This window comes from Astatotilapia calliptera, chromosome 2 (assembly GCF_964374335.1).
Source record: "Astatotilapia calliptera chromosome 2, fAstCal68.1, whole genome shotgun sequence".
In the NCBI taxonomy this organism is placed as follows: Eukaryota; Metazoa; Chordata; class Actinopteri; order Cichliformes; family Cichlidae; genus Astatotilapia; species Astatotilapia calliptera.
In genome coordinates, this window is record NC_137423.1 from 27069447 (window position 1) to 27093712 (window position 24266).

The following is a 24266-nucleotide window of genomic DNA, read 5'->3' on the forward strand; positions in this document are numbered from 1 at the left end:
TCTCCTTGCAATGGTGGAGAATGCAAGGGAAGCCAAGTTAACTCCTTACTATTCATTAATTGCTGTCACACTGGCTGTGTTGCATGAATCCTGTCAGAATATGTGGAATTGTGCCGGATTGTTCAGACTCTTTATGGACTATAAAGCTTCTGCCTCTCAACAGTGGCATTTCCTTGTATTCTGGGAAATACACTGTACTCTGACAAGTAGTTACTGAATAGAAAGTGAAGTTCCTGAGAGAGGTTTATTCTGGCACGGTAAACTACAACATGCTCTACTGCGCAGGCACAACAATGGACAGATCTTTGGGGTCGTAACCTCCTAATTACCACAGCCCCAGAAGCGATGAAGAGTGCCTGTCAGCGTGGCCTCTGAGAGGGGCTATCTGAGCCGGACTCAGGATAACCAGGTGACATGGGCCAGGGTGCTCCGGCACCTCAGATGAAAGGTCGGTGTTATGAGTCCACATTCAAACACCTGGGCCATTTCAGCACACCACAGGGACATCTAGCCTCTTCGCTTTCACCTATAACCTCCGTCTGTGCTTTGGGGAAGAGATACACACATAATTCCCAGGTCTGATGGACCTTTGGTCCAACTCTCAGGCTCTGATCCCCCCCCCCCCAAAAAAAACCCCACAAGCTTTCCCAAAGCACGATCAAGCCTTTCTGCACAATTCCCACATCAGAGGTCTTGCCCACATTAATGATTTTTCTGAAATAGACACTTATCAAGTTTTCGGCAGGGCTCCTGACATAATACAAGGTGCCGTGTGCAATCTTATGCGGACTTTGTAGACAAAGCCATTGAGGTATTAAGTCCAATAAAAGAAAGATTAAAGTGATATGTGAAGTTAAGGCTTTGAGTTATTGATTTTGTTTAAGATATTAACACCTTATTGAATCCTTTCCAAAACTGTAAGCATTTCATAAATTTATCGCCATTGCAGGATCTGTAAAATCTGAAAGTGGATTAAAGATGATCTAATAAAAACTTCAAAAAACCCTAAATCCGCCCATGGGAAAACTGGGAGGATACAATAAAGGCATATCAGTGTGGGGGGCGTGCGCCTGCGCGTTCGCGTCGTGCAGTGTAGAAGTTTCCCTGCAAGTTTGGAAAGACAAGAGGAGTGCAGCGAGTGGAGTGGCACAAGTTACCGGGACAAAAACGACATAGGAAAAAATGTATATATGTTAAAAAAAAAAAATTAAGACCTCGATGTTTCTAGCTGTGGCTCTTGTTGGAGTTTTTTTAAACAACTTCACTGGAAACTGTGGCCGGAAACTGCAGGTAAGTAAACCTGATTAGGACCAGAATCAGACGTGTTAAATAATTGGAACACTGTCGAGCAACATGAAGTGAATGTTTATCCGAAGTTAGATCTACGCAAAAATAACAGCGATAAACTACCAGGTTATAAAAAAAAAATGCACTAAATGTCAACAGTAGAAATCTTTTGAAACTTACATTTTTTTTTCTTTTTTAAGAGCGTTCTTATGAAAAAGTAACGGATGCTATTGCGTTGATGTAGAAAAACAAAGCTCACTTTCCATGTAACATTTCATCCTCCCACGAGTTCTTGGGCAACACGATTTGTCAGATAATATTTTCGCTTGTCAAGATGAATATCTCATTAAATGATGGAGACTGAGATTACCGGTTTGTGCAGCGCGCCCGCGCGGCATGCAGTGGAACAGACTGGAAATCAAGCGCGTCCGTGAAAAAAGTTTGCCAAACCTTATGATTCATTTGGAGAACGCGAGAAATGACGTGTGTGTGTGTGTCCCAAATCCAAAGCCGTGTAAAGATTAAAGCGTTTCCCTTGAACCCAGACTTTTGAAACTTCTGAGTCATTCTCAGTTGCATTACTAATCCTGCTTAAAAACCTGCTGGTGCAAGCGTGTTCAACCCACTTTCAGATGATGCCCTCCCCAAAATGAAGAAGGAATACGTAAGAAGCTTGCAGAGCATTTATTTCTGGGCTTTGTGGTTAACTGTGCGTCTTACCTCACCGGTCTCCATATTTTCTAATTAGAAGAGGAAAAGGCGGTGTGGAGGTGTGTGCGCGCCCGCATTCAGTGAGGTGAAACTGAACAGGATGGGAAAAGCTGTTCAAACAGGTCGCAGAGGGGGAAGAGCTCATCCTGCCCAGCTAATGCTTTCCCAAAAAAATGCCTTGAACTTTCATTGAAAGTTGAACTTGGGCTCAGATTTTTAGCTTGTACCAGTTGTAAGGCTGAAGTCATTGGAGCTCACTGGCCTAGTTGGAAGCTGACTGACTGGTTTTCAGTTGCAAAACTCTACACCGACTGTTTCTGCTTTCAATAATGTCTGAGATAAGATTTTTTTTGTTGTTGTTGTTGCCGCTTTGTTTCCTAGACTGGGGTTATTGCCTGACCTTTGGACAAGAGATCACTGGAAGAAAGGCAGACTGACCCTCCCTCAAACAGCCCGGCTGCCTCTATGCACATCAACCTGAGTGTGGCCATCAAGGAATCTCGTGCCTTTCATGGAACACAGCCTGCCCTTCCTGCCGCTGCGGAAGTGACGACCATGGAGCCGCGCGCGGCGCTGGTCACTCCTCGACCGCCTCCTCTAGCACCTCCACCACCACCGCCGCCGCCTCCTCCCCCGCCTCCCCCCACGGCTTCCACCTCTTCCTCCTCCTCACCTTTAAGCCGGGCGGATAGCGCTCGTCGGAGCCGGCTGAGGAAGCTGAACTGGGAGCGCATCCCCAAAGAGAAGGTGGAGGGGAGAAAGAGCGTGTGGAGTGGGGCGGCCCCAGATGAAGATGAGTTCCCCATAGACCTCCATTCCCTGGATGAGCTGTTTGGTCAGAAGGACAGTAAGCCTCGGGACCGAACCAGCACCCTGAGACGGCGCTCTTCACTGCTGCACTGCAGATCCCCTCAGGATAGCTCAGAGGAGGTAAGATCATGTAGATGGTGAGACTGTTTTAAAAAATATTGGGCTCGTTTGTTTTTCTTGCTCTCACAATGTGTCCTTTGCTTTTTGTCCTCTTTCTTTTTTTTCTTTTTTTTTTCTAAACAGATCTCCTTATTGGACTCCAAACGCAGTATGAACATTGGAATATTTCTACGTCAGTTCAAGATGTAAGCCTAAGAAATTCTTACTGTTGAAATGTTTCAGTTGGTTCACAGAAAGAACAAAGAGGTCATAGGAAAAAAAAAACCTCATTAAAGAAGCACATATCATAAATAAAACAAAACGGGTCAGAAGGAAAGAAGATAAGGAGCATGGAAATCAGCTACAGAGCAAACATTCATAAAGGCCTTTTTAAGAAGAGGTTCAAGGGACTCTAATGATGTAGCCAGTCTAATCTCAATAGGCAGACCGTTTTACATAAGGGATTAATTTGGCCTTTTTCAAAGTAATAATTTTAAAAGCAAAGTAGAAGTTATCAGGCAGTCAGAGTGGTTTAACAAGTACAGCAGTAATCTGTTCATATCTCCTAATTGCCACTTATCAGTTTAAGCAGATGTGATGAGAGCTCTGCCTGATGCAGGAATCAACCTGTTTACAGCAGCTAAGGGCAAAAAGGATCTAAGTTTGGAGATTTTCTTGTGCATCATAAAAGAGATAAGGGCCTAAGAATAACTTCTGGCAGACTGCCTAATATTCTTGTCAATGAACCAACCAATTTTACATCACAGAGGCACCTAAGATTGTTGGCTGTCCCACCTTATATAAGTTGTGGGGGTACTGTAATTTATTTCCTGTTTCATATCACTTTATGTACTTGATATTCTTTGTGCTTTGGGCTGTCGGCTGGAGAAGTCCTTGCCCATTTTAGTTCAAAGCATATGGTGATTTTTCTTACGTGTGTTGACATCTCAGAGGTTAAACAGTAGCTGAGGAAGTAAATTGTATTGCATGGATAATGTTTTTAGTTGCAGTGCCAACAGCTAGGCCTTTTCTCTGCATTTCATCAAACCGCCACCAGTACTGGAGGCCGTTTGAAGTGGGATGCATACAGCAGTGCCCAAGGGAGCAGTATTTGACTTGAGTTAAACTGGAGAGAGTGGCCATATGTCAAAGGTGGACAGGTGTCCGTGTTAAAGTGCGAAGCTTCGTCAGGAGAGAGGATGTCTGGTGTCAGGGAGGAGGAGGTGGTGTACCCTGAACAACTGGCTTGGATCTTGAAGGAGGGTGGTAAACAAGCAGCTGGCTTTAGCCTGTCGGCACCTGCTGGTGCCCTTAAAGAGTGTCTAATCTTAAAGCTACCCCCCCCCCCCCCCCCTGCAGAGAGAGACCCCACTGGTGGCTTGTCATATTCATCTAAAAGCCCGATTAGCATGTTTGCTTGGCTCAAACAAAGCTGCACTTCTTGCAGTGAACGAGAGGTTTCATAGTCATGTATATACATTTGCATACAGTTTAACATCTGAAATGGAATGAAACTAACAAACAATATCTACTTAGCAGAACTACGTGTACTTTAAACTTCAGGAGTACGACATGCCAAGTTTAGGGATTGTCATGCCTCCAAGAGACTCAATTGAAAACCTTTTCTTTTCTAAACTAGATCTGTTGAGACATGTAGGGGAAGCCATTATGTGAAAAGAGCGTCTTCTGTACACAAACATCTGTCTAGTTGGAAGTTTATTTGCCCTCTGTCTGAAGACAGACAGAGCTACTGCTCAAATGTGGGTGGAGTGTAGACAAAATCAAGTCTTTGTATTATCAGTGTCTTAGTAGCCCCCCTTCAATATTATTTCCTCCTTTTATTTAGATTGTTTGGTTTTTCAATGGGTTTTGTTGGAGCAATTAACAAAAGCTCTTTCTGTTTAGAAATAATGTCCCTTTTTTTTTTTCTTTTTTCCCCCTCATGCACTGCTTTTACATGTTTTCGTAGGTTGATCTTTATCCGTTGGTGTTAGACAATAAGATTCGGATGTGACAGCTGAGCCATGAATGAGATGAGTTTGTTTGAGGATAAAGGCTGCAAACTGTAGTTTTAGTGCCTGTGATGTGCTGTAGTGGGAATTGGGGAGAGGCTAATGGGAAAACTGCTGAAATGGAGGACAGATGTGTCACTTGCAGAAAGGAATACAGAGATCAAACACCCAGTCATCTCAGTGTCTGCTCTTTCACCCCGTTGTCCTTCAGCCGTCGTCTGTGCATGTCTGCATTTTATTTGCCCAGTGGATATGCTACTTTGCATCGCCAGTGTGGCGTCAACTGACCCTCCCTCCGTGACACTCGGACTGATAAGAACAGGATAAGCCTCTTTTATTGTGCGATCATTGCAAAACCGGAGCTGATTGTACTCATTTCTTTTGGGTAGCTGTACCTTGACTTGAAAAGAGTATTGCTTGGCAAATTACGTCATGCTGAATTGTGTCTGTTGTGTTTCCGCAGGCCGGCTAAGGAGATAGTTGAGGATATCAGGCAGGGCGCCGGAGGCCGTTACGGAGCGGAGAAGCTCACAGAGCTCTGTAAATTGCTGCCTGACAATGAGGAGGTAAAGTGCCTTTTCTGGCATACAAACGCAACAGTGACAAGCTTCTTCCTCTCCTCCTGCCCTCCTCTAACTCACCATCTGGCTCTGCTTAGAATGATCAAGAGTTAGCCATTACACCATGTTGCATGTGATGTGGTCTGTGTTTCTTAGAGAAGTACCACACTAGGAGATAGTGGAATTGACTGTTAATGGGATGTTGGCAGCTTTACCCAGCCTCTATTCTCCGTCAGGAGTCTCGCCTTAAGAAGTTCAGCGGGGACCGGAGCTGGCTTGGAGAGCCTGATCTTTTCATGCTGCTTTTGGTGGAAGTCCCCAGGTACGCTCTTTATCAACCCCCAGTTTTTGGGGTTTTGTTTTGTTTGTTTGTTTTTTACCCAAAAAAGTATTCCAAAAGAACCTAACTCCTATTTTCAAATTGATTTTCACTGATGCTCGACTGCTTATTTAACCAGTGCAGTGCCTGATGTCCCTGTCATCAATCACCACTCTCCACTGATCAATCTGTTCCCCCGTTTTTCCCTCCTTCACCAGTTTTCGCCTTCGTCTGGATGCCATGATCCTGCAGCAAGAGTTTGACCCTGCTGTGACCTCTCTGTGTGTGGCAGCCAGATGTCTGAGGGAAGCAGCCCGAGGTAAAGTAACAGCAGGGAGTTGTGCACTCCGCCACTATAAAGATCTGGGAACCCTGTTGCCCTTTTTTAAATGCTTGTATTTGCAGAAATCCTAGGAGTCAGGATGCAAATGAGATGACTTATTCTGGATGCTAAATACTTTAAAGATTTAGGAGTAATCTGCTGCTAGCAACTTTTTAAAATAAAGGTGTAGTGCAATAGTCAATTTAAGTGTCAGAACAAAGTTGCTGACTTATTTCATGCCCTTCATGTCCGCTTCATTCACACTCCTTCAACCATGAGGCACAGTATTAAATCTGTCTTTTATGCTCCTAGAACTGCTGAGCTGCCCAGAATTACACTCCATCCTTCGTCTGGTCCTCAAAGCGGGGAACTATATGAATGCAGTGAGTGCTTCTTTATTTCCCTTTCGATTCTTTTAATCTGTTTACAGTTACCCAAACGCTAGTGGTCTGGGTTTGTGTTCAGAGGCGCCGTTCAGACTGCGCACCTGGGTTTTGAATCGTTGTTTGTTTAAAGCTGTCACGTGTTGTGCGTGTGTTTTGTTTTGACCTTGTGCGTGTCTTCTCAGGGTGGATATTCAGGAAATGCTGCTGGTTTTCGAATTTCATCGCTGCTGAAGCTGGCTGACACCAAAGCCAACAAGCCAGGCATGAATTTGCTGCATTTTGTTGCTATGGTAAGATCTGAAATGTAGATGCCGTGAAATATAGTACCTATTTTCAGTTGAAGAAATACAGTTGGTGTTGGTTCAAAAAAAAAAAAAAAAAAAAGTAGTTCAAGGCCCTCAAACCAGATTGCTTTGCAGAGCGTCAGATTTTTCTCACCATTGGTAAATGATGTTTTGCTTCCTTTGAAACAATGGATGATTAATCATGTGTTTGTCTCCACAGGAAGCTGTGAAAAAAGACCAGAGTTTACTGTCATTTCCCAGCCAACTAGGTCATGTTGGCTCCGCCTCCAGGTCAGTCTTTTTTTCCCCCCCAAATCTATATCCTACTGTTATTTAGTCTGCATGATCATTGTTAATGACAATAATACCTCAAACACTCTACTGAAACAACAAAACACCCAGCTGTCAGCAAAAGATGCATGATTGACAGTGGGGTATGATGGCCACTACTTAAGCTGCTGGACATTTTGACCATTTTCTCATTTCGATTGGTGACTACAGCTGGGTGCTAAGAGATGACTATCTCTCTGAGACTCTCAATTCCTGCACCCTTGCTCCTGCATTCTTGCTGCATTCTTTGCAGATTTTAATTCCTGCTGGTTAGAGTAGTTTAACATGACTCTCAGCTTATAATATCCTTACTTATCTTATGCTAGGCTTTGATGGAGTTCACACGCCATCATGAAATGAGCCGTTTTAGCTCTCTTCCCCATCACTTTAAGCTAAGGCTCTTCTGGTTGGCTACCCCTGAAAAACTGAAAGTTTGAACAGTGGGTGGCTGGGCAGCTGGGGTGACCATATAGAGGGAAGAGGTGTAGAAAATAGAGGTATAGAAAATGTCTAAGTATTTCCAAGCAGTCTGCAGCCTGAACTCCAAGATAACAGGAATTACCAGATTCTGACCTCTGTATATGAAGTTTTGGGCATGTTTATTATGAGCATGCATCATTGTAAGGGGATATATGACGAGAAGGTGGAAAGCATAATAGGTCTTCTTTATGACAAATTCCTAGACACTTTCGATCATGTGCAATCATTTATTTCCAGTCTTTAATTATTCACCCTTTGTTGAGACATACAGTTTATCCACCTGTTTCCGTTCAGTTCACAAAATGATTGCATGTATGTATTTGTCCTCTCCTCCTTTTGCAGGTTTTGTGAAGAGTCTGTGCTTGATGACTTGGCCAAGTTAAAAAGCAGAGTTGCGGCCCTCAAGGCAAATATACAGACTGAGGCAGAGATTCAGAAGCAGACGCAGCCTTTCCTGGAGGTGTGCAAAAAATTAGATTTTTAAATGGACTGTCTCCAACTTGAGGCAGGTTATCTCAAGTTCAAGTTTTGGGGCTTTAATTGAAGGGGTAATGAATATGTTCATGTAAAATGTATCTACAGGTGGCTGAAGAGCGTCTGAAGGAGGCAGAGGACGAGGTGGAGGGTATGAAGATGTCGAGTCAGGCTCTGGTGGAGTTTTTCTGTGAAGATGACAGCACTTTTAAATTGGAGGAGGCTTGCAGGGTCTTTCATTTGTTTTGCCACCGCTTCCAAAGAGCAGTCCAGGTTAGAAGCTGTCGATAGGAAAATTGTATCATAGAACCTTTAACTGTATGCTAAAGATGAGTGAGCAACTATCCTTTCTCTCTCATTTTTCCATAGGAAAATGCAGAACGTGAATTGAAAGAACAGAAACGTCTGGAACGCCAACGTGAGATGGCAGAAAAGCGTCGCTCTCTGGCAGTTTGCACTGGGTTAGACCTGAGCCTGAGCCTCGCCAGAGAGCCTCCCAGTCAGGAGAGCCAGGATGAGCTGGAAAAACTCCTAGAGAGGAATCTAAGCTACACTTGGAGCCGTCGTAGTCTTAGAAGCTCTGATTCCCGCAGATACCTCCAACACTCTCACAACGATAGCCATCTCCACAACTCACCCTTCCCTGAGCTGGGCAGCAGCCCGACATCAACCAGTTATCACTCAAACAGCTCCTCTGACCACGAGACCTCTGCTGTTCTCTGCAGCTCTCCAGAGACTGATGGCATGTGTTCCCCCATTGACCAAGGACCCGTCCTGAGCCGAGGGAGCACGGCTCGGCACAGCCAAGAAACAAAATTAAACACTGAAGCAGCAACATTTAGTCATTCTCAGCATGAAAGTGGCTTTGTTGTGAAACAACATGGACCTGAGAGTATTTCTTATCTGAGGCAAAACCAATCCAAGTTAACGGGAACTGAAAAAGAAGTGGATTTTTCACATGAAAACATGGCTTTAGTTAACTGTTCCTATACAGACTCTGCTTCTATTCATAGCAAACCAACCCAGTGTGTTAAAAGCAGAACTTCCACTTACAGGCAGAATTTTGGCCTGCCAGTAATGCCCAGTAATCATCCTATTCACTCAAAATCCAACAGCTCTTGTGTCAATGAGGAATTACAACCATCTGTTCATACAAGTGGAATACAGTCTTGTAGTGACAACAGTACTGGGCTCATTAGGTACTCCAGATCTGAGACCAAACTGCAGTCATCTGTCAGCGCTCCAGTGGAGGAGCAGTCGCAGCCACAGACGAGAGACACACCCTCTATTGAACCAAGTGCTGCGACGTGTTTGCCTGATGGAGTTTTAACAAACCGGACAGACACAGATGTGGTGTCCACACCTGCGGAGGAGACTTGGATGCCCTCCAGTCTGCCGGAGTTCAGCCAGTCACAGCCAGAGGAGGATCCTGAGTTGCCAAGTACCGAGAGGGAGATGGGGAGGTCATATTCTCGTGTCGGTGAAACGCTGGAGTGCCACACTCTGGTGAAAGGCCTTAGATCCTATGACGCCTTGTCACCCCCAGGCTCCCCACTCCCACGACCAACACCGAGCCTTTGCTCCAAGTGGAGGAAAGAAAGGGAGGTTGACCTTCGAGAGGGGTCGACCCCAGCGTCTCTGACATCAAAGGAAGAGGCTCGAACCATGAAGGTCCCTGTACGCAGTGGGATAGGAGCCAAGAGGGGACTTGTGTCACGTACAGGCCCTTCCAGTAGCACGGGCATTCCCAGGGTACGCTCTAAAACAGATTCTTCATGTGGAAACCCACCCCCTACAAACTCATCAACTCCTACCCGCCTTGCTACTCCTCGTAGTCTGTCTATGCGTTCATCTCCTATTTCTCGAGCGGCTGAGGTGAAGCGAAGTAACAGCACACGGGAGAGAACTGTAAGTGAGGCGCAGGCTCCGGGGAAGCCCACCCTGGCCCGCAGGACTTCAAACAGATCTGTGCCAGAGAAAGGCTCTGGCAGCACCCAGCCACCTTTCATCAGAGGCACTCCTCTCCGCGTTTCCAAACGCCTCGCCCCAAACTCAGAGTCTCAGGTTCCCTGTCAGCCTAGCACTGCCCACAGCCCATCCTCGGCCACAGCCAAGACCATACGTACGGCTGTCATATCGGCAGCTCGAAATAAAACTGCCAAGACGACAAGCACAAGCCCCACTCCTGCTAGTTCTAAAATCCCAACAGCTTCAAGGATACCTGGGCCCAAAATGCCCCGAGGGTCTGCCACCTCCACCGCTCCTGCTGCTCAGCCCCTGTGGAGGTGATGGACATGAATAAGTGCCTCCTCAAACTTCTCCTGCCTTTACAGTTTTGTGATTGTTTGTTTGAGCTCATTAAAAATAGATTTGTGTGACATGCATGTGTAGTCTGAGTGCTCGGTTTCTACATGTGCAATAGGACCGTGAGGTGGGAGCATCGGGGATACTTCATCTCTTGTTTCACAGGATAGGGGATTTTCTACAGTCTACCTCGATTTACACCCATTTGTGTCCTTTGCAGGCAATAGGACAAGAAAACTCTGTCTCCAGTTGTAGAACAGGTTGATACTTAAGTCACAGTAATAAAATGCAACACTACTCTGTGCCTTGTATGTACAAGTGTGCTGCCAGAAGTGTAATCTGGCAAACCGTTTCAGTCTCTTGTATGGAACAAAACACTTTTTTTTTTCTTTTTCTTTTTTAGGAATGCGTCCAAATGTGAATACTGTGACCTCTCTGTTAAGTGATCATGGTGTTCTCAAACATGGCTGTCTTACAGTCCTAACCGAACTCGGTACAATATTGAACTATTCATCCTGTTGTGGTGAGGCCTCATCATTATGATGCACTTTATAAACTGAAGAAGAGGCTGTTGGGGGATTGTTATTATTATTTTGCTTATTTTATATCAAAAGAGTAAGTTTATTGAATAGCAGTGGTTGTTATTCGCTGTATTATATGGTTTTGTAAACAACAGAAGAGAAATAAAGATAGCGATGTGAAACTGTTATTGTCTGAGAAATGTGCTTGTCAGTATATATTCTTTATTTTAAATTATAAATATATTGTGTCTGTTCAGTATGTATTTGCTTTCAGCTGCAGCTCTTGCTGTCTTCTTGTCACCCCTCCATTTTTCTCTCCCTCTTGCTACATCTCTTGACACAGTCACCCCCATTCCTGTCAGTGGTTGTAGTCATGGAAATGCTGCAGACGTCCCGGGGAATCTCCTGGCAGAATAGTGGGGTGCAGGGGGTGGGGTGGAGGGTGACTGTGGGTGTAGGGGTCCCAGTGGGAATTCTCCCTTTATAGGCTTCGGTGACGCCAGAACCTCTTGGGAAAGGCAATAAACTGGTGCCTCTTTGTGTTCTCGAGTGTCCGGTTGTTGGTCACCGCTGGCCTTTTAACCTGCCACAGTGTATAAGTGGTGACATCAACAGCAGATCTCCAGGGGTGTAAGACGGAGCAGTCTAAAGTGATCCCTCTTTTTAGCTTCTTTCTGCAGTGATCTGAATGCACTGGATTAGTGGGAATAATGACTTGTCTGAAGGTGAATATGTGATATATGAGCTTAAAGACTGCTGCTCATCAAAGAGGATGAGGTCCAAAAGATACACGACAGGGTCTTTTATGGTCTGTTTGTATGCAGAGAAATTTAAGTCTGCAGACCTCTCTTTAAATGGGCAAATGCAGGAACAGCCTTCCTCATTTGCAGTTAGACTGATTGAAAGTGCAATATGGGCATATTTTCGGGTCTATTTTTAGAATGAGAGGCCTATATTGGAAAAGTTTGGTCAAGAGTGATAATGTGAAAGTGAATCATTGTTTGCCTCTATGTTCTGTCCCAGACTTGCTACTTCTCCTGGGTGTAGTTACACAAACCTGCTCTTTAATCATTTGCCAACCAACTTTCTTTATAAAAACACTTTAGAAAACATCAATCACTGGCCAAAGTGCTGAACATAGAAATAAAAATACATCAGGATAAAATAAAAAAAATCTGACATATGGAATCAAAAGAAACCAAAAATAACAAGGTGACACAAGACAGTGAAATATTTGACTTGATATTCTGTAGCCACGGAGACAGGATTAGCATAAATTAGAAGTTTAGATTTCTATGGTGTCATCACAGCATTATTTAAAGAGGGTATATCATAGTTCCAACTAGACAACTTGCAAAAGCCAAAATGTCAACAGTGAGTTTACTGCAAAGAGAAAATATCTGAAGAAATGTCAAAATGTCTTTTAAATCTTGGCCAACTGTTACTGCTCCACGTGCTGTGAGTGGTGGTAATAATCTAGGTGGGATAAGTCTACCTGCTTGATTTTTTTGGTTTACATTAACATCAACATCACATTAACAAACTGATATTTTTTTCAAACCACAGAAGGCCACACTGAGCCCTGGTTCTTTAGAACAGAAGACAGGAAGCCAGATGGACAATTCATAAGCAGCACGAGGAAAGACTGCGCTGAGGACAAGTGTAAGTAAGACATTCAGAGATATTTACTTTTGTTTTATTGTTATTGATCAGCTCTGAGCCCCTGTGTAGAGTTCAGAGGTCTAATTGCTTTTCGTTTTTGCAGCTGCTTTCACAAAGAAGAGTGGCAAACATAAATCTAGCCACAATGAAACTGAGGAGCCACTCAATGAAAAGAGCAAAACATCTAGCTCAAGGGAGGAGTCCAGCCGCTCCATTTACAAGACTGATGTCCCCTTACCCAGCACATACAACAGTCATAGGCTAGGTAAGAATATGTTGAAATCCTATATGCAATGACAGAGCCCCTTTCCAGCTAGTAAAAGGGCTGTTTTCCTCAGAAAATCTCCAAGCTTAGCTGGTATTCATCTGATAATTAGTAAGGACATTCTAACAAAGCCTGTATAAATGTGTAGATAAGCTAAGCCAATGTTGGCTGTTTTCCATGCAATAATCAAGACCCCCATGTCTGTTTTGTGTCTCTGTAGAGGACTTTGGATCAAAATATGAAGAGCTGGATCTGCTGGGTGGAGGAGGTTACGGGACTGTCTACTTTGGAAAACACAAAGAAGACAATGTCCGAGTATGACTTGTTATATGTGTAGCTCACAGTTCTTCTAGTAAATCCTGTGCACTGTGTGCTTTTTCTAAACCACATTTTCTCTGTAATGCAGGTTGTTATAAAACATGTTTTTCAGAATCGTGTCGACCGCCTACCAATGGTAAGTGATGTTTGTCCTTTCTCTTGACACTTTTGCTTTTTGTTTTGGAAAGTTTGTGTTGAGAAACACGAATATTTCACAGCATGTCAAGAAAATGTCCTGCCTGAACACATGGCGCATATTATTCATTGTTTGTACACTGACCTAAATTTTCTCTGGTTCTAAAGCTTCTTAATGGTAAAATGACCAAAGTTCCCGTGGAAGTGGCATTGCTGATGAAAGTTGGGGCAGGACCACAGAATACAAGCAGCAATGTTACCCCAGTACTACTGGAGTGGTTAGACTCAGTAAACGAACTTATTATGGTCTTTGAAAGACAGAAAAAAACCATCGATTTGGATGTGTATCTGCAATGCAGAAACAGGTTTCTGCATGAGAGTGAGGTTAAGGTAAGTGAGTGGTAGGAAGGAAATACAGAATCTCACAAAAGTGAATACACCCCTCACATTTTGGTAAGTATTTTGTTCTATCTTTTCATTGGACAACATTGCAGATATGACACTTTCATAAAATATAAACAGTGTACAGCTTGTAAAACAGTGTAAATTTGGTGTCCCCTCTAAATAACTCAATGTACGGCCATTAATGTCTAAACCACTTGCAACAAAAGTGAGAACACCCCTTCAGATACTGGGCCACAGGGCAGTACTCCAACATGATAACAACCCCAAAACACTCCCAAAAAGACCAGTGCCTTGCTAAATAAACTGAGGGTAAAGGTACTTGACTGGCCAACCATGTTTCCAGACTTAAATCCTATTGAGCATCTGTAGGGCAAATGGAAGGTGGAGGAGCGCAAGGTCTCTTACATCCACCGGCTCCCTGATGTCATCATCAGAGTGGACGAGAAGCCTAGTGGCACCCTGTGAAGCTCTAGAGAACTCCATGTCCAACAGAGTTATGGCAGTGTTGGAAAATAATGGTTGCCACGCAAAATATTAACACTTCGGGCACAATTTGGACATTTTCATCTAGGGGGTACTCACTTTTGTTGCCAGCGGTTCAGACGTTAATGGCTGTATGTTGAGTTATGTTGAGGTGACAGCAAATTTATACTGTTATACAAGCTCTACACTGACTACTTTACATTGTATCAAAGTGCCAAATCTTCAATGTTGTCCCATGAAAAGATAGAATAAAAAAAAAAAATATTTACAAAAATGTGAGGTGTCTACTAACTTTTGTGAGATAATATATATAGCAATCTTTCATGGATAATGCAAAGCTTGTGGCTTGAACATACCTTTCTTTTCTTTGTCAGAATATAATGAGAAAGCTGGTAGATGCAGCTATTGAGATGCATTCCAGGGGTGTATTTCATTGGGACATTAAGGCAAACAACATTGTGATTGAAGTATCAGCTGATCTTTCAATGTATCGACAAGTGAAATACATTGATTTTGGCTGTGGAGCCACTTTTACTCCAGAAGCAGTCACTCGAAGAAGTGGTAGGTTATCAGTCCCAGTGTTCAAATGTTCTGGACTGTCCATGCATCTTGTGTCCATGTGAATTCCTCACCATTATTAATATTTCTCTGGATTTCAGAGATAACTCTGGACTTGTATGAATCCAACGCGAATACAGCAGACTGCATCACAGTTTTGCAGCTAGGCACTGTGATGGATAAGCTGTTGCACTACATCCTCCCAGACACCTCCACCAAATCGAAATCTAGGACACGTAGCGACATTTCAGACGGTAAGCTGGATGTTGATTCCCCAACCTGTTGCAATTTGTGTTTGAAGTGTTTTCTGTGTTATCTTTGCCTTTGTCTGTATCGATCATCCACATGTAAATTTACAGGAACACAAAAATATGACACCTCTATTTTATTTCTGTAAAGACTGCAAGGATTTTCTGTCAGGTTCTCTGAACCAGATCCATAAAGACCGCCTAACCCTGGAGGAACTTAAAAATCATCCTTGGCCCAACTGACGTCTCTACTCTGACAAATACAGGGTCATGGAGCAGAAGCTCCAACAGAGAAGTATTTATTAAAATTAAATAGCCATGTTGTAATTCTGTGCATTTCATTACCAGAATAAACTGATTCACAAGCAAATTATTTGATTCCTTGGATTAGCCTTTAACCCTTGGGGTACATTTTCCTATACCATCATATGTTTCTGAGGTTTACAGTTCTTTGTGGATCAAACCAGCTAAATTCTACAGTTTATAAGCACATATATGTATTTTGTATTTTCTTTTGTGTTAATACAATTTATTAACAAATAAAAGCATCGATGCAATACAAGATAAAATTCAAAATGTATAAAACAATAACATAAAAAATAAACATCTCAAACTGTGTTGAAAGTCAAAAAGAAGAGGCTGGTCTTGAGAGCGGAATAAAAAAATGGGCAGTGAAGAAGCCCGGTAACGAATTCCATAATTCCCCACGATGAGAGGAAAGCATTGGTAACCGTTCCTCTCCAGGAGGACTAAGAAAATGTTTGACTAAAGCGTGAACAACATAATCACAATAATTTGATTCCTTCCTATCACTGAGCCACATTACATATACAATCATATTGCTGTGCATCTTTGCGATTTACTGTTCTTTGTGTATTATGCCAGCTACATTCTACAATTTATAGCCACAATGCCAATGCATCCCTGTGTATAGCAATTTAACCCCTTCTACTCTCTGTCCCACATTGGCTTAACTTCTGTATGCTTACATAGATGTCACAAACATCCTGAGGCTGATCCTGCATTAAGTTAAATATGTGAACACTGCTGCTTCCCCTGTGGGATAGGCTCCAGCCCCCCTTCCACAAGCCTGAATTTGATAAGGAGAAGAAAACAGATGGATGGAATATTAAATAGACACATTTTAAGAAAGAGGTTCTCTAATGTGAATATTAACTAGAATAAACAGACCACATTAAGCACTTATGTTTCCATTTAGGTTTTTATTATTATTATTATTATTATTATTATTATTATTATTATTGCATTAATGAGATATACTACAGCATATTTTAAAGGAGGGATAGTTTAGCACTTGAAAAGTTGACTTAGCATTTAGTTACTATGTCAAATATTGGTAATGTAGTCAAATAAAACTGTTAGAAAAGTGTCCTAAAAATACACAATTTAAGTAAAAAGTGACTTGGTTAATGTGAGTGTACAACTCACCTCGTCTTGTTCTTACTTTTCTCTTTGGCTCCGCATATTTTTCGGCTACATGAGTGCAACGTCATGACAATAGCTTTACACCGCCATCTAGTGTTATGCAAACGACTGACTCAAAATAGAACTACAATTACCAGCTTGCATTACTTCCCTACGTCGGTTTTTACGTGACAGACAGCTCCCCGGATGCGGCTGTGATTGACTATACCAGGCAAAAAGAGATCGAAAGCCAAGTGGCGGTAAGTCATGAAAACCGTTATATTTCTTTCGTACAGCCCGAAACTACTTCTGAAGTATATACAAAAATTGAGCAGGAATTTTGAGAAGCTGGTGGGGCAATAACTGGTCCTAAACATATCTTTTTGAGAAAGTGACTTGTAAATCAAGTTTCAGCTTGTTTGCTAACTAGCTAGCTCGCTAGCCACCAAATTCGCTAGTTCCTTAGCTCGATGCTAGTAAGAGAGTAGCTATATGCTAGGGGAACGCCTAGTATTAAAAGTGAACAGCAGTAAAGTGTAAACAACCGGTAAAAAAAAATGCCTCTTGTTTTCCATTCACACCCCGGCCTCTCCTGGACAACAACTTTTATAAAGTTTGTTAATTAGGGAGCATCTGGAATTGGACCGTACCTATGTAACGGTGATGAACGCTACGTCGATTAGTTAACGACGGGGACAGTTAGCTCAGTTGCTAACTGGGTGAAAAGCTGTACTGCTAATAAAACGGATATCTTGTGTTATGATCCCTTCACCGGTTAACGATCATGCAGGGAATGAAATTGCATGTTTATCACTACACAGTATGTGTATATGTTGCTGTTAGCAGTTATTCAGGTGTTTTTCCCCCCCTGTTGCCAGGTGCTGCAGCCCCAGTGGTCGTAGGCAGGATGCAGACCATAAAGTGTGTGGTGGTGGGTGACGGGGCAGTGGGTAAAACCTGCCTGCTCATCTCTTATACAACCAATGCCTTTCCTGAAGAGTACATTCCCACAGTGTTTGACAACTACAGCGCTCAGATGAGTGTGGATGGCCGCACTGTCAGCCTCAATCTGTGGGACACGGCAGGCCAAGAGGAGTATGACCGCTTGCGCACTCTGTCCTATCCCCAAACCAATGTGTTCATTATATGCTTTTCCATTGGCAGCCCCTCCTCACACGCCAATGTCAGGCACAAGTGGCACCCTGAGGTGTCTCACCACTGCCCAAATGTGCCCATCCTGCTGGTAGGCACCAAGAAGGACCTAAGAAGTGACGCAGAAACGGTGAAGAAGTTAAAGGAGCAGGGTCTGGTCCCTACAACCCAGCAGCAGGGCAATGCCCTGGCCAAGCAGATTGGGGCTGTTAAATACATGGAGTGTTCTGCACTGCTGCAGGATGGGGTCAAGGAGGTGTTTTCTGAAGCTGTGAGGGCAGTGTTGTATCCAGTCACGAAAAAGAAAAAAGAAAAGTGTGTGCTTTTGTAATGAATGGTTCCCAGATTTGGACTGTGGAGAGGGGATGGTGGAGATCCACGGATGCAAAGGGAAGGCTGAGGAACAAAGGTCACCAATCGGCTGTCTCCGTATCACCTCTGGCAGTTTTTGGCTCCTCTGTTACTCCTTTCTTCCTTCTTCATCGCCAGGAGGATCTCGCCGTGTTGCCATCATCACCAAAGTGACCATGCCTTAATGAGAGCGACTGACCGTTTCTCCTCTATTTTTCTTGCATTTTAACTTTTGATATTTACACGTTTCATTTTACATCTGTTCTACATTTTTAGCTTCTCTGCTTTGCCTTATAAAATGCTGATAATGGTTGTCACAAGCCATAATAACATCTAAACCAACAAACCAACCAAGCTACCCTGTTTGACTGGAGAGAAGAGATCTGCCTTTGTTCAGGTGGAGAACTAATGACTACCTCAAATTCTCACCTAGGTTGCATCTCATGAGTCTCAAGCAAGGTTACCATCAAGATGCTTTGACTTTGACTATTTAGACGTAATGAACAGCCGAGTAGAAGGTGAACAAGTTTTAATTTCAAGCAGTTTGAGCCCAGACATGGTTTGATGACTCCTGGGGAAATGCCAGTAGCCCTTAAACCAAATGCACAGATTAAAGGTTAAATTCTCTTATTACAATTCCCTTGTGCTCAGTCTGGTGTGTTAGAGCTGTTGGCAGGCTGCCCCTTCAGCCTCTCGCACTGCTCTTTCACTTCTCCACACGGAAGAACCAGTAGGTCTTTGAAGATAAGCCAGACCCATTAAAAGCAGCACACCATTTGTCCTCTTCAGTAATGGAGGAGCAGGTGTAATAAAGACTCAGCCACATTAACTGATGCTGGTACAGGAGTTTTGGAGCTTACGCAGTCAGGAAGTCAGGTTGTCGTAAAGCTTCTCTGTCTACTTATTAACTGTTGAAGCTCACACCGAGTGCCATTTAAAAACATGCCTAAGAATTTCTCTCTGATAGGGTGGTGGTCAAGGAGGCTGTATTTTGTCTAATTATAGTGAATTTACTCTGTAAATGATTTTTTTTTCCATAAATGTTTTTTTAACCTACAAGTACGGCCAAAGGTAAATGTTTTTGTAATAGTCTGTTTATTTGATCAGTAAGAGGTATGTGTGTTGTAGTTAATATTTCAATTTGATAAACCAGAACTCCATATTTCTTTTCAGTTTCATTATTGTCTTCCACTGAAATTCATCAATTATGACACCGCTTAACTGAATCAGTAAAGCAATATGTTTTAACTGGCTTACATTGGCTATATACTTGTAATTCGCTATTGTCTTGGTTTCATCATAGAAGAACCGTGATGGCTCCCTTTTTAATCATGTAATAGAAGTTTTTGTACAATATGAAAGGAGCCTTTATTTTTTTGGTTAGGTGCCTTATCTAAATCAAAGACAATAGCAGTCTTCTTCGTCAAACCCAAAGCTTCTCATCGTAGCTCTGAAAGTGCCACAAGATGTTTAAGCACAGGTCCCACCCAACTCAAGAGTTTTATTTTTGTGAATTTTCAGAAGCCCTCTGCCTTACTTCCTGCCAGTAAATACACTCATCTTGCAGACTTTTTTTTTTAAAGACACAGGTGCTAAACTGACATCTTGTGCAGCAAGTCTTTGCATTTGTGAAACGAAGCTCTTGAGTTCCACACTTCTTAACAGATTGCGGTTCCCTGCATTGCATGGTGGAATAAGGCACAAGCGGAACTTGCACATATGGTTAGCAAAAAGGTGTGTAGGTGGAACGTGCTTTGTCACATCTGAAGATTTTTATACGTTTTTGTAAAATAGTTTTTGTAATGACTAGCTGCTCTTTTTATTTTTTATTTTTTGCTTACAGCTGGCAGCAAATATAGAAACCCTTTTTTACTATAGTTATTTTCATGTACACCTTTGAGCGGGTATATAATAAGTCAGCCTAGATTGTGGCCGGTGTAAAGTCTAGAATAACTGAAGTGCAAACCGAGCAAGAGGTTTTTGTGATAACAGTGATGCGGTTTGACATCTGCCAGAAGATGTGTGAACATTTCCCAGATAGGTTTGTGGAGAGTTGAATGTAAGTGCACGTTATGTTAAAAACTGTCATCTGTGGTGAGTTCGTTTTTTTTTTCTTTCCATGTCCCAAATTCACTTAGATGATGCTGTTAAAGTGGAACATACACCTGTGGGCTCTGTGTCTGTGTCCTGGAGCTGTATGCTACCGTGTGCGTGGTACTACGCTTTTACACTGGGAACTTGATTTGTAGAAATCTGTAATTGTTTTATAAATAACAAAAGCATATTTGTATAAATGAACTAACAGTGAAATGATTTTTAAATTATGCCAAATAAAACGGTGGTTTAAACCATTTAATTTTTTTTTTCTTAAACCCATGACCCATGACTGTCTTCCTCTGATTTGGTTCCTTGCTGTTTTGCTGTAGCATTGCATGCAATCAGTGCAGATCTTTGCAGCTAGAGGGATGTAATGCAAGAAGAAAGTCGTGCTGAAGTGCAGAACAAACTAGAGTAACACATTTACACACGCTTACAGCTCAGGAAACCACATTATGTTCCTGTAGCACACATACTGTAATGCTATCTTTCATGTTAATGTTACAGTTACAGAGTCCAAACACTAGATGGACACAGCCCTCCAGCTCAGTTGCTTATTATCCAGAATGAGCACTAGTCTTCAAAGATAGTTTTTTCTTTCTTTTCTCTCCCCCCCCCCCCCCTTCTGTACATTTGAAGTTAATGGTCTATACCATCTGGTTTCCAGGCCATCATTCAACTTAGCCGACACACACAAGTTCAATCAGTTTCTGGGGTTTAAGAATTCAGTGCGCTCCTTACTCTGAAAAATTCCTTTGACCTTTATGGTTGGTGGATGTGACAAATGACGGATGTGTTAAACGCTACCAAAGGCTTGTTACAGCATCACTGCAGCAGCATTTAGAGCCCGTTTCCTCTGTGGTCTGTCTACAAGTGCTTTACAAGGCAGACTGTGCTGAATGTATGTTTACAGCTTGTGTAAGTTGTGCTCTGTTAATATGAACCTTAAAGGCAAAAATAATGCCTGGAGGCCATGAATGAGCAAATATGATGATGAAGGATGGGCATGTTTCTTTCTGCAACATGCAGGCAGATTAAAAAAACATGGGTGGGTCATGGTGATCCACTGTAAACCGAGTGGACTGCAAAAGGACTGATTTGAGCCTCCTCACAGCTCTCTATATATAAACGAGGTAGCTGACTTCACTGCTGATAAATTCACTGGAATTTAAAGTTATTCAAAGCTGGATTAAAAACATCTGAGTTGTGTTGTCAAAAAAATCAAGACCTTGAAATCAAAGCTTCAGACTTATTAACAGTTAGCTGCAGTGGGCACGACTTTTCAGGGTGAAGCCCCAAATTTGTGTGCTGGATTAACCATTGAGTGAGAAAGTGAATAAAAGAACGCAAACATGAGCACTACCAAAATTTTAAAATGTTGAATTTATGATCTATGTGTTTGGAGACTCTAGCTGCAGTGCAATTGGCTGAAAAGTTATAGTGTACAATGTTATGGAAGTTCAGAAACAGCTGACGCGTATTTTGCTGCCCTAGTGCATTCTGGGAGTCGTTTCTTACCACCAGCTTCATTCACACTATGCACCAATCAGTTGAAAATAACGCTTTATTGTTTAATAGTCCAAAATTAATATGAATATTTCCAATCTGTTTTTATTAAATGGAGATTCAGTTTACAGTCTGTTGTAAATAAGGTGAGTGTAGTTTTCTTTTTTGCGTGCTGCGCAGTCAGAAAACCGTTTGAACGCAGGAGCAGAAGGTGAGATTTTTCTGTTCCATCTCTGCCTGCTTGATAGAAATGTGCAGCTGAGGGTGAGCCAACCAGCTGATATCCACTCTGTGAATCATCAGTGTGTAGCGAGTGGGAGTGATGGCCCCCGTCGGGACCTTGATCTCAGCTCCGTCTATCGGCCCTCAATCTCCCCTGTTCCTTTCCTCCCTCACACTGTCCGTTTGATGATGTTCTGACTAAAGCCAAAAGGGCCGAGCAGCACTATTCAGTCAAGGAACTTGGGAGATTCCTCCTCTTCTCCTTGTCTAAAGATGAAAAAGCAAAAAGCCTTGATCTAACAGACAGCCTGCAGCTACAGCGAGACTGAGAAAGCTGCAGTTCTGCATTCAAATCAAACTGTTCCAGCAGAAGGAGAGGCAGAATGAGATTGCAAAGGAACACAGAGGGGAGTGAAGGCCGATGGCTGTGTTCGCAACAAAACAGGGCTCAGAGCGGAGGAGAAGGAGTGCTGTGTCAGTTATGGAACGATGGCAGCTGTACAGTAAATAACACCTGAAAACTGGAGGTTGTGGACAAACTGCTCGAGTGGGGGATTTCTGGGAGAAATGAAGGAGCAAGATAACCTGAATTTTTCTACCATAATGAAACGCTGTCAGTTTTAGAATAATTGTTGACAGCAGAAGATGGATAACACACAACCAGCAGCTGGTTATCTTAGCACAAAATGAAGAACAGTATCAGGGGTAACAAAATTGACTCATCAGCACTTCTGAATCTCTGGTACTGCAGAATTAATGGGGCCCAGTTAAATTCAATTTTTGTGGGTTTTTCTTCTGGAAATTTTAAGTGTTTTCAGTTCAGGTACAGTCCCATTTTACTAAGCCACTTAACATCATACGCTTAGATTTCAGGCATGAAGCGAGCAGCATCAGAAGTCTCCTCTCCAATAACCTTCAGCCACCTCAACCACACACATATAAACACACGTGTAAGATGTGTTTGTTGTCATGTGGTTTCACTACGTTTCTAAAGCCTAGATATCCCCTCTCAGCTAAATATGACACCACAAAACAAAAATAGAAACAGCTATGAGGCGAAAGCTGAAGATGAAAAATGCCAGAGTCTGCAAAGGAATGAGTGACGTCTATGTAAATTCGCTGGCCACTTTATTAGGTACAAGGTTGGATATGATGACATCACGCAGTTGGTGCAGATTTGTCAGCTGCACATCCACGATGTGAATCTCCCGTTCCACCAATTCCCAGAGGTGCTCTGTTGGATTGAGTTGTGGTGACTGTGGTTCTTGTTTTGAGCAGGTATGAGACAGGTACCCTGCAGTCATAAAGGGGTGGAAGTGGTAGATAATGATGCTCAGGTAGGCCTCGGTGTTTAAATTAGATTCAGTTGAGCGGAAAGCATACTAATAGAATATCCTCCAAGCTATTACTCCGCCAGCAGCATGAATTGTTTATACAAGGCAGGATGGATCCATGCTTTCATGTTGCTTGCTCCAGACCAGGTAACAGTCTTCTGTGACCCTGTGTGAACTGTAGCCTTGGTTTCTTGTTCTTAGTTGACAGGAATGGCCTTTGGTATGGTCTTTTGCTGCTGTTTGCCATCTGCTATTGCCTTCCTATCAGCTCGTAGCAGTCTGGCCATTTTCCTCCATCATAACCAGAACTGCCCCTTACTGGATATTGTCTCTTATTAAAGTCATTCTCAATAAAGCCTAGAAATTGGGGTGTTAGTGTTTCTGCCCATCTGGCATGAACAACCATGCCATGTTCAAAGTTCACCTTACTTCCTCATTTTGATTCTTATTTTAAATTTCAGCAGGTTGTCTATGTGCCTAGATGCCCTGAGATGCTTCCATGTAATTGGCTCATTAGATATTTGCATAAAGGAGCAGTTAATAAAGTGGTCAGTGAGTGTATATAACACGCCGAAGAGATTTTGAGGTGGTGTCAGTTTTCCAGCATTTTAAATCGTTATTCTTGGCTAAACTTTATTTTTAGCATACAGATGTGACACTGATACTGACATTCTCAGGTAACAGTCAGCAACAAAACAAATAAGCATGTTTTCCAGCAAATTTGAACTATTTCTTTTAACATGCAGTTCATTTTTATTTATTTATTTTTTAAATCAGTGTTCCTCGCAACTCAGAACGAGCTTAAATGAAGGCCTGCAGGCGCTGAGCTCTTTTGAGAGCATAAAAAGAGGCACGAACAGAGGAAAGAAAAGAATAGACACCCAGGTCTATTCAAGTATTAATTATGTTGGTTTGCAGCTTAGAGGTTGAGAACTAACTGCATGTGAATTGCTAAAGTAACAGCCTGGGAACAGAAAGTCCTCAAGTGCTCTCCTCACTTTTTTTTTTTTTTTTTTTGCTCAGACTGCTCTTCTGGGGAGGCTTCCGCTAAAAACAAGCCAAGGTTAAAACTGTGCTGATTACATGTCCCGTGTAATGCGGCTGCCTATTGTTGATGTGCAAACCCTCTAAATCCACAAGAGGCTGTTCACACGCTGTCATTCACTGATGTCTGTATCACCACAGTGGGGAGAGGTGCCAGAGCAA

At 42.6% G+C, this 24266-nt stretch overlaps 3 protein-coding genes across 4 annotated transcripts; all 3 read left to right on the forward strand.

Annotated features, from left to right (window-relative positions):
• Nucleotides 1-1100: 1100 nt before the first annotated feature.
• fhdc2 (FH2 domain containing 2) lies at nt 1101-11085 on the forward strand. Of its 2 annotated transcripts, XM_026190759.2 has the most exons (12): nt 1101-1290; nt 2380-2928; nt 3052-3113; nt 5383-5485; nt 5716-5801; nt 6017-6117; nt 6433-6503; nt 6689-6796; nt 7011-7081; nt 7943-8060; nt 8183-8347; nt 8444-11085. In XM_026190759.2, exons 2-12 carry the CDS (start codon nt 2464-2466, stop codon nt 10361-10363), a joined length of 3270 nt encoding a protein of 1089 aa, XP_026046544.2. In that variant the 5' UTR covers nt 1101-1290; nt 2380-2463; the 3' UTR covers nt 10364-11085. The 2 variants fall into 2 exon arrangements, with proteins under 2 accessions (XP_026046544.2, XP_080163272.1); XM_080307146.1 differs by lacking the exons at nt 1101-1290; nt 2380-2928; nt 3052-3113 and having other exon boundaries at nt 5636-5801.
• Nucleotides 11086-12452: 1367 nt separating this feature from the next.
• Nucleotides 12453-15343, forward strand: LOC113028301 (uncharacterized; the record flags this gene model as incomplete). Its single annotated transcript, XM_080308794.1, has 7 exons — nt 12453-12561; nt 12665-12826; nt 13047-13141; nt 13233-13280; nt 13448-13669; nt 14542-14728; nt 14827-15343. Coding segments are annotated over 7 exons (1119 nt in total), but the record flags the coding sequence as incomplete, so codon positions are not given.
• Nucleotides 15344-16514: 1171 nt separating this feature from the next.
• rhogd (ras homolog gene family, member Gd) lies at nt 16515-20252 on the forward strand. The gene is made up of 2 exons (XM_026190770.2): nt 16515-16658; nt 17277-20252. Exon 2 carries the CDS (start codon nt 17306-17308, stop codon nt 17879-17881), a length of 576 nt encoding a protein of 191 aa, XP_026046555.1. The 5' UTR covers nt 16515-16658; nt 17277-17305; the 3' UTR covers nt 17882-20252.
• Nucleotides 20253-24266: the final 4014 nt, after the last annotated feature.

Excerpts from the sequence above, each read along its gene's own strand:
- fhdc2 (XM_026190759.2), top strand. The coding sequence starts at position 2,464 with ATGCACATCAACCTGAGTGTGGCCATCAAGGAATCTCGTGCCTTTCAT. Across the intron at positions 5,802-6,016 it reads CTTTTGGTGGAAGTCCCCAG|TTTTCGCCTTCGTCTGGATG; the intron begins GTACGCTCTTTA and ends CTCCTTCACCAG. Across the intron at positions 7,082-7,942 it reads CATGTTGGCTCCGCCTCCAG|GTTTTGTGAAGAGTCTGTGC; the intron begins GTCAGTCTTTTT and ends CTCCTTTTGCAG.
- rhogd (XM_026190770.2), top strand. The coding sequence starts at position 17,306 with ATGCAGACCATAAAGTGTGTGGTGGTGGGTGACGGGGCAGTGGGTAAA.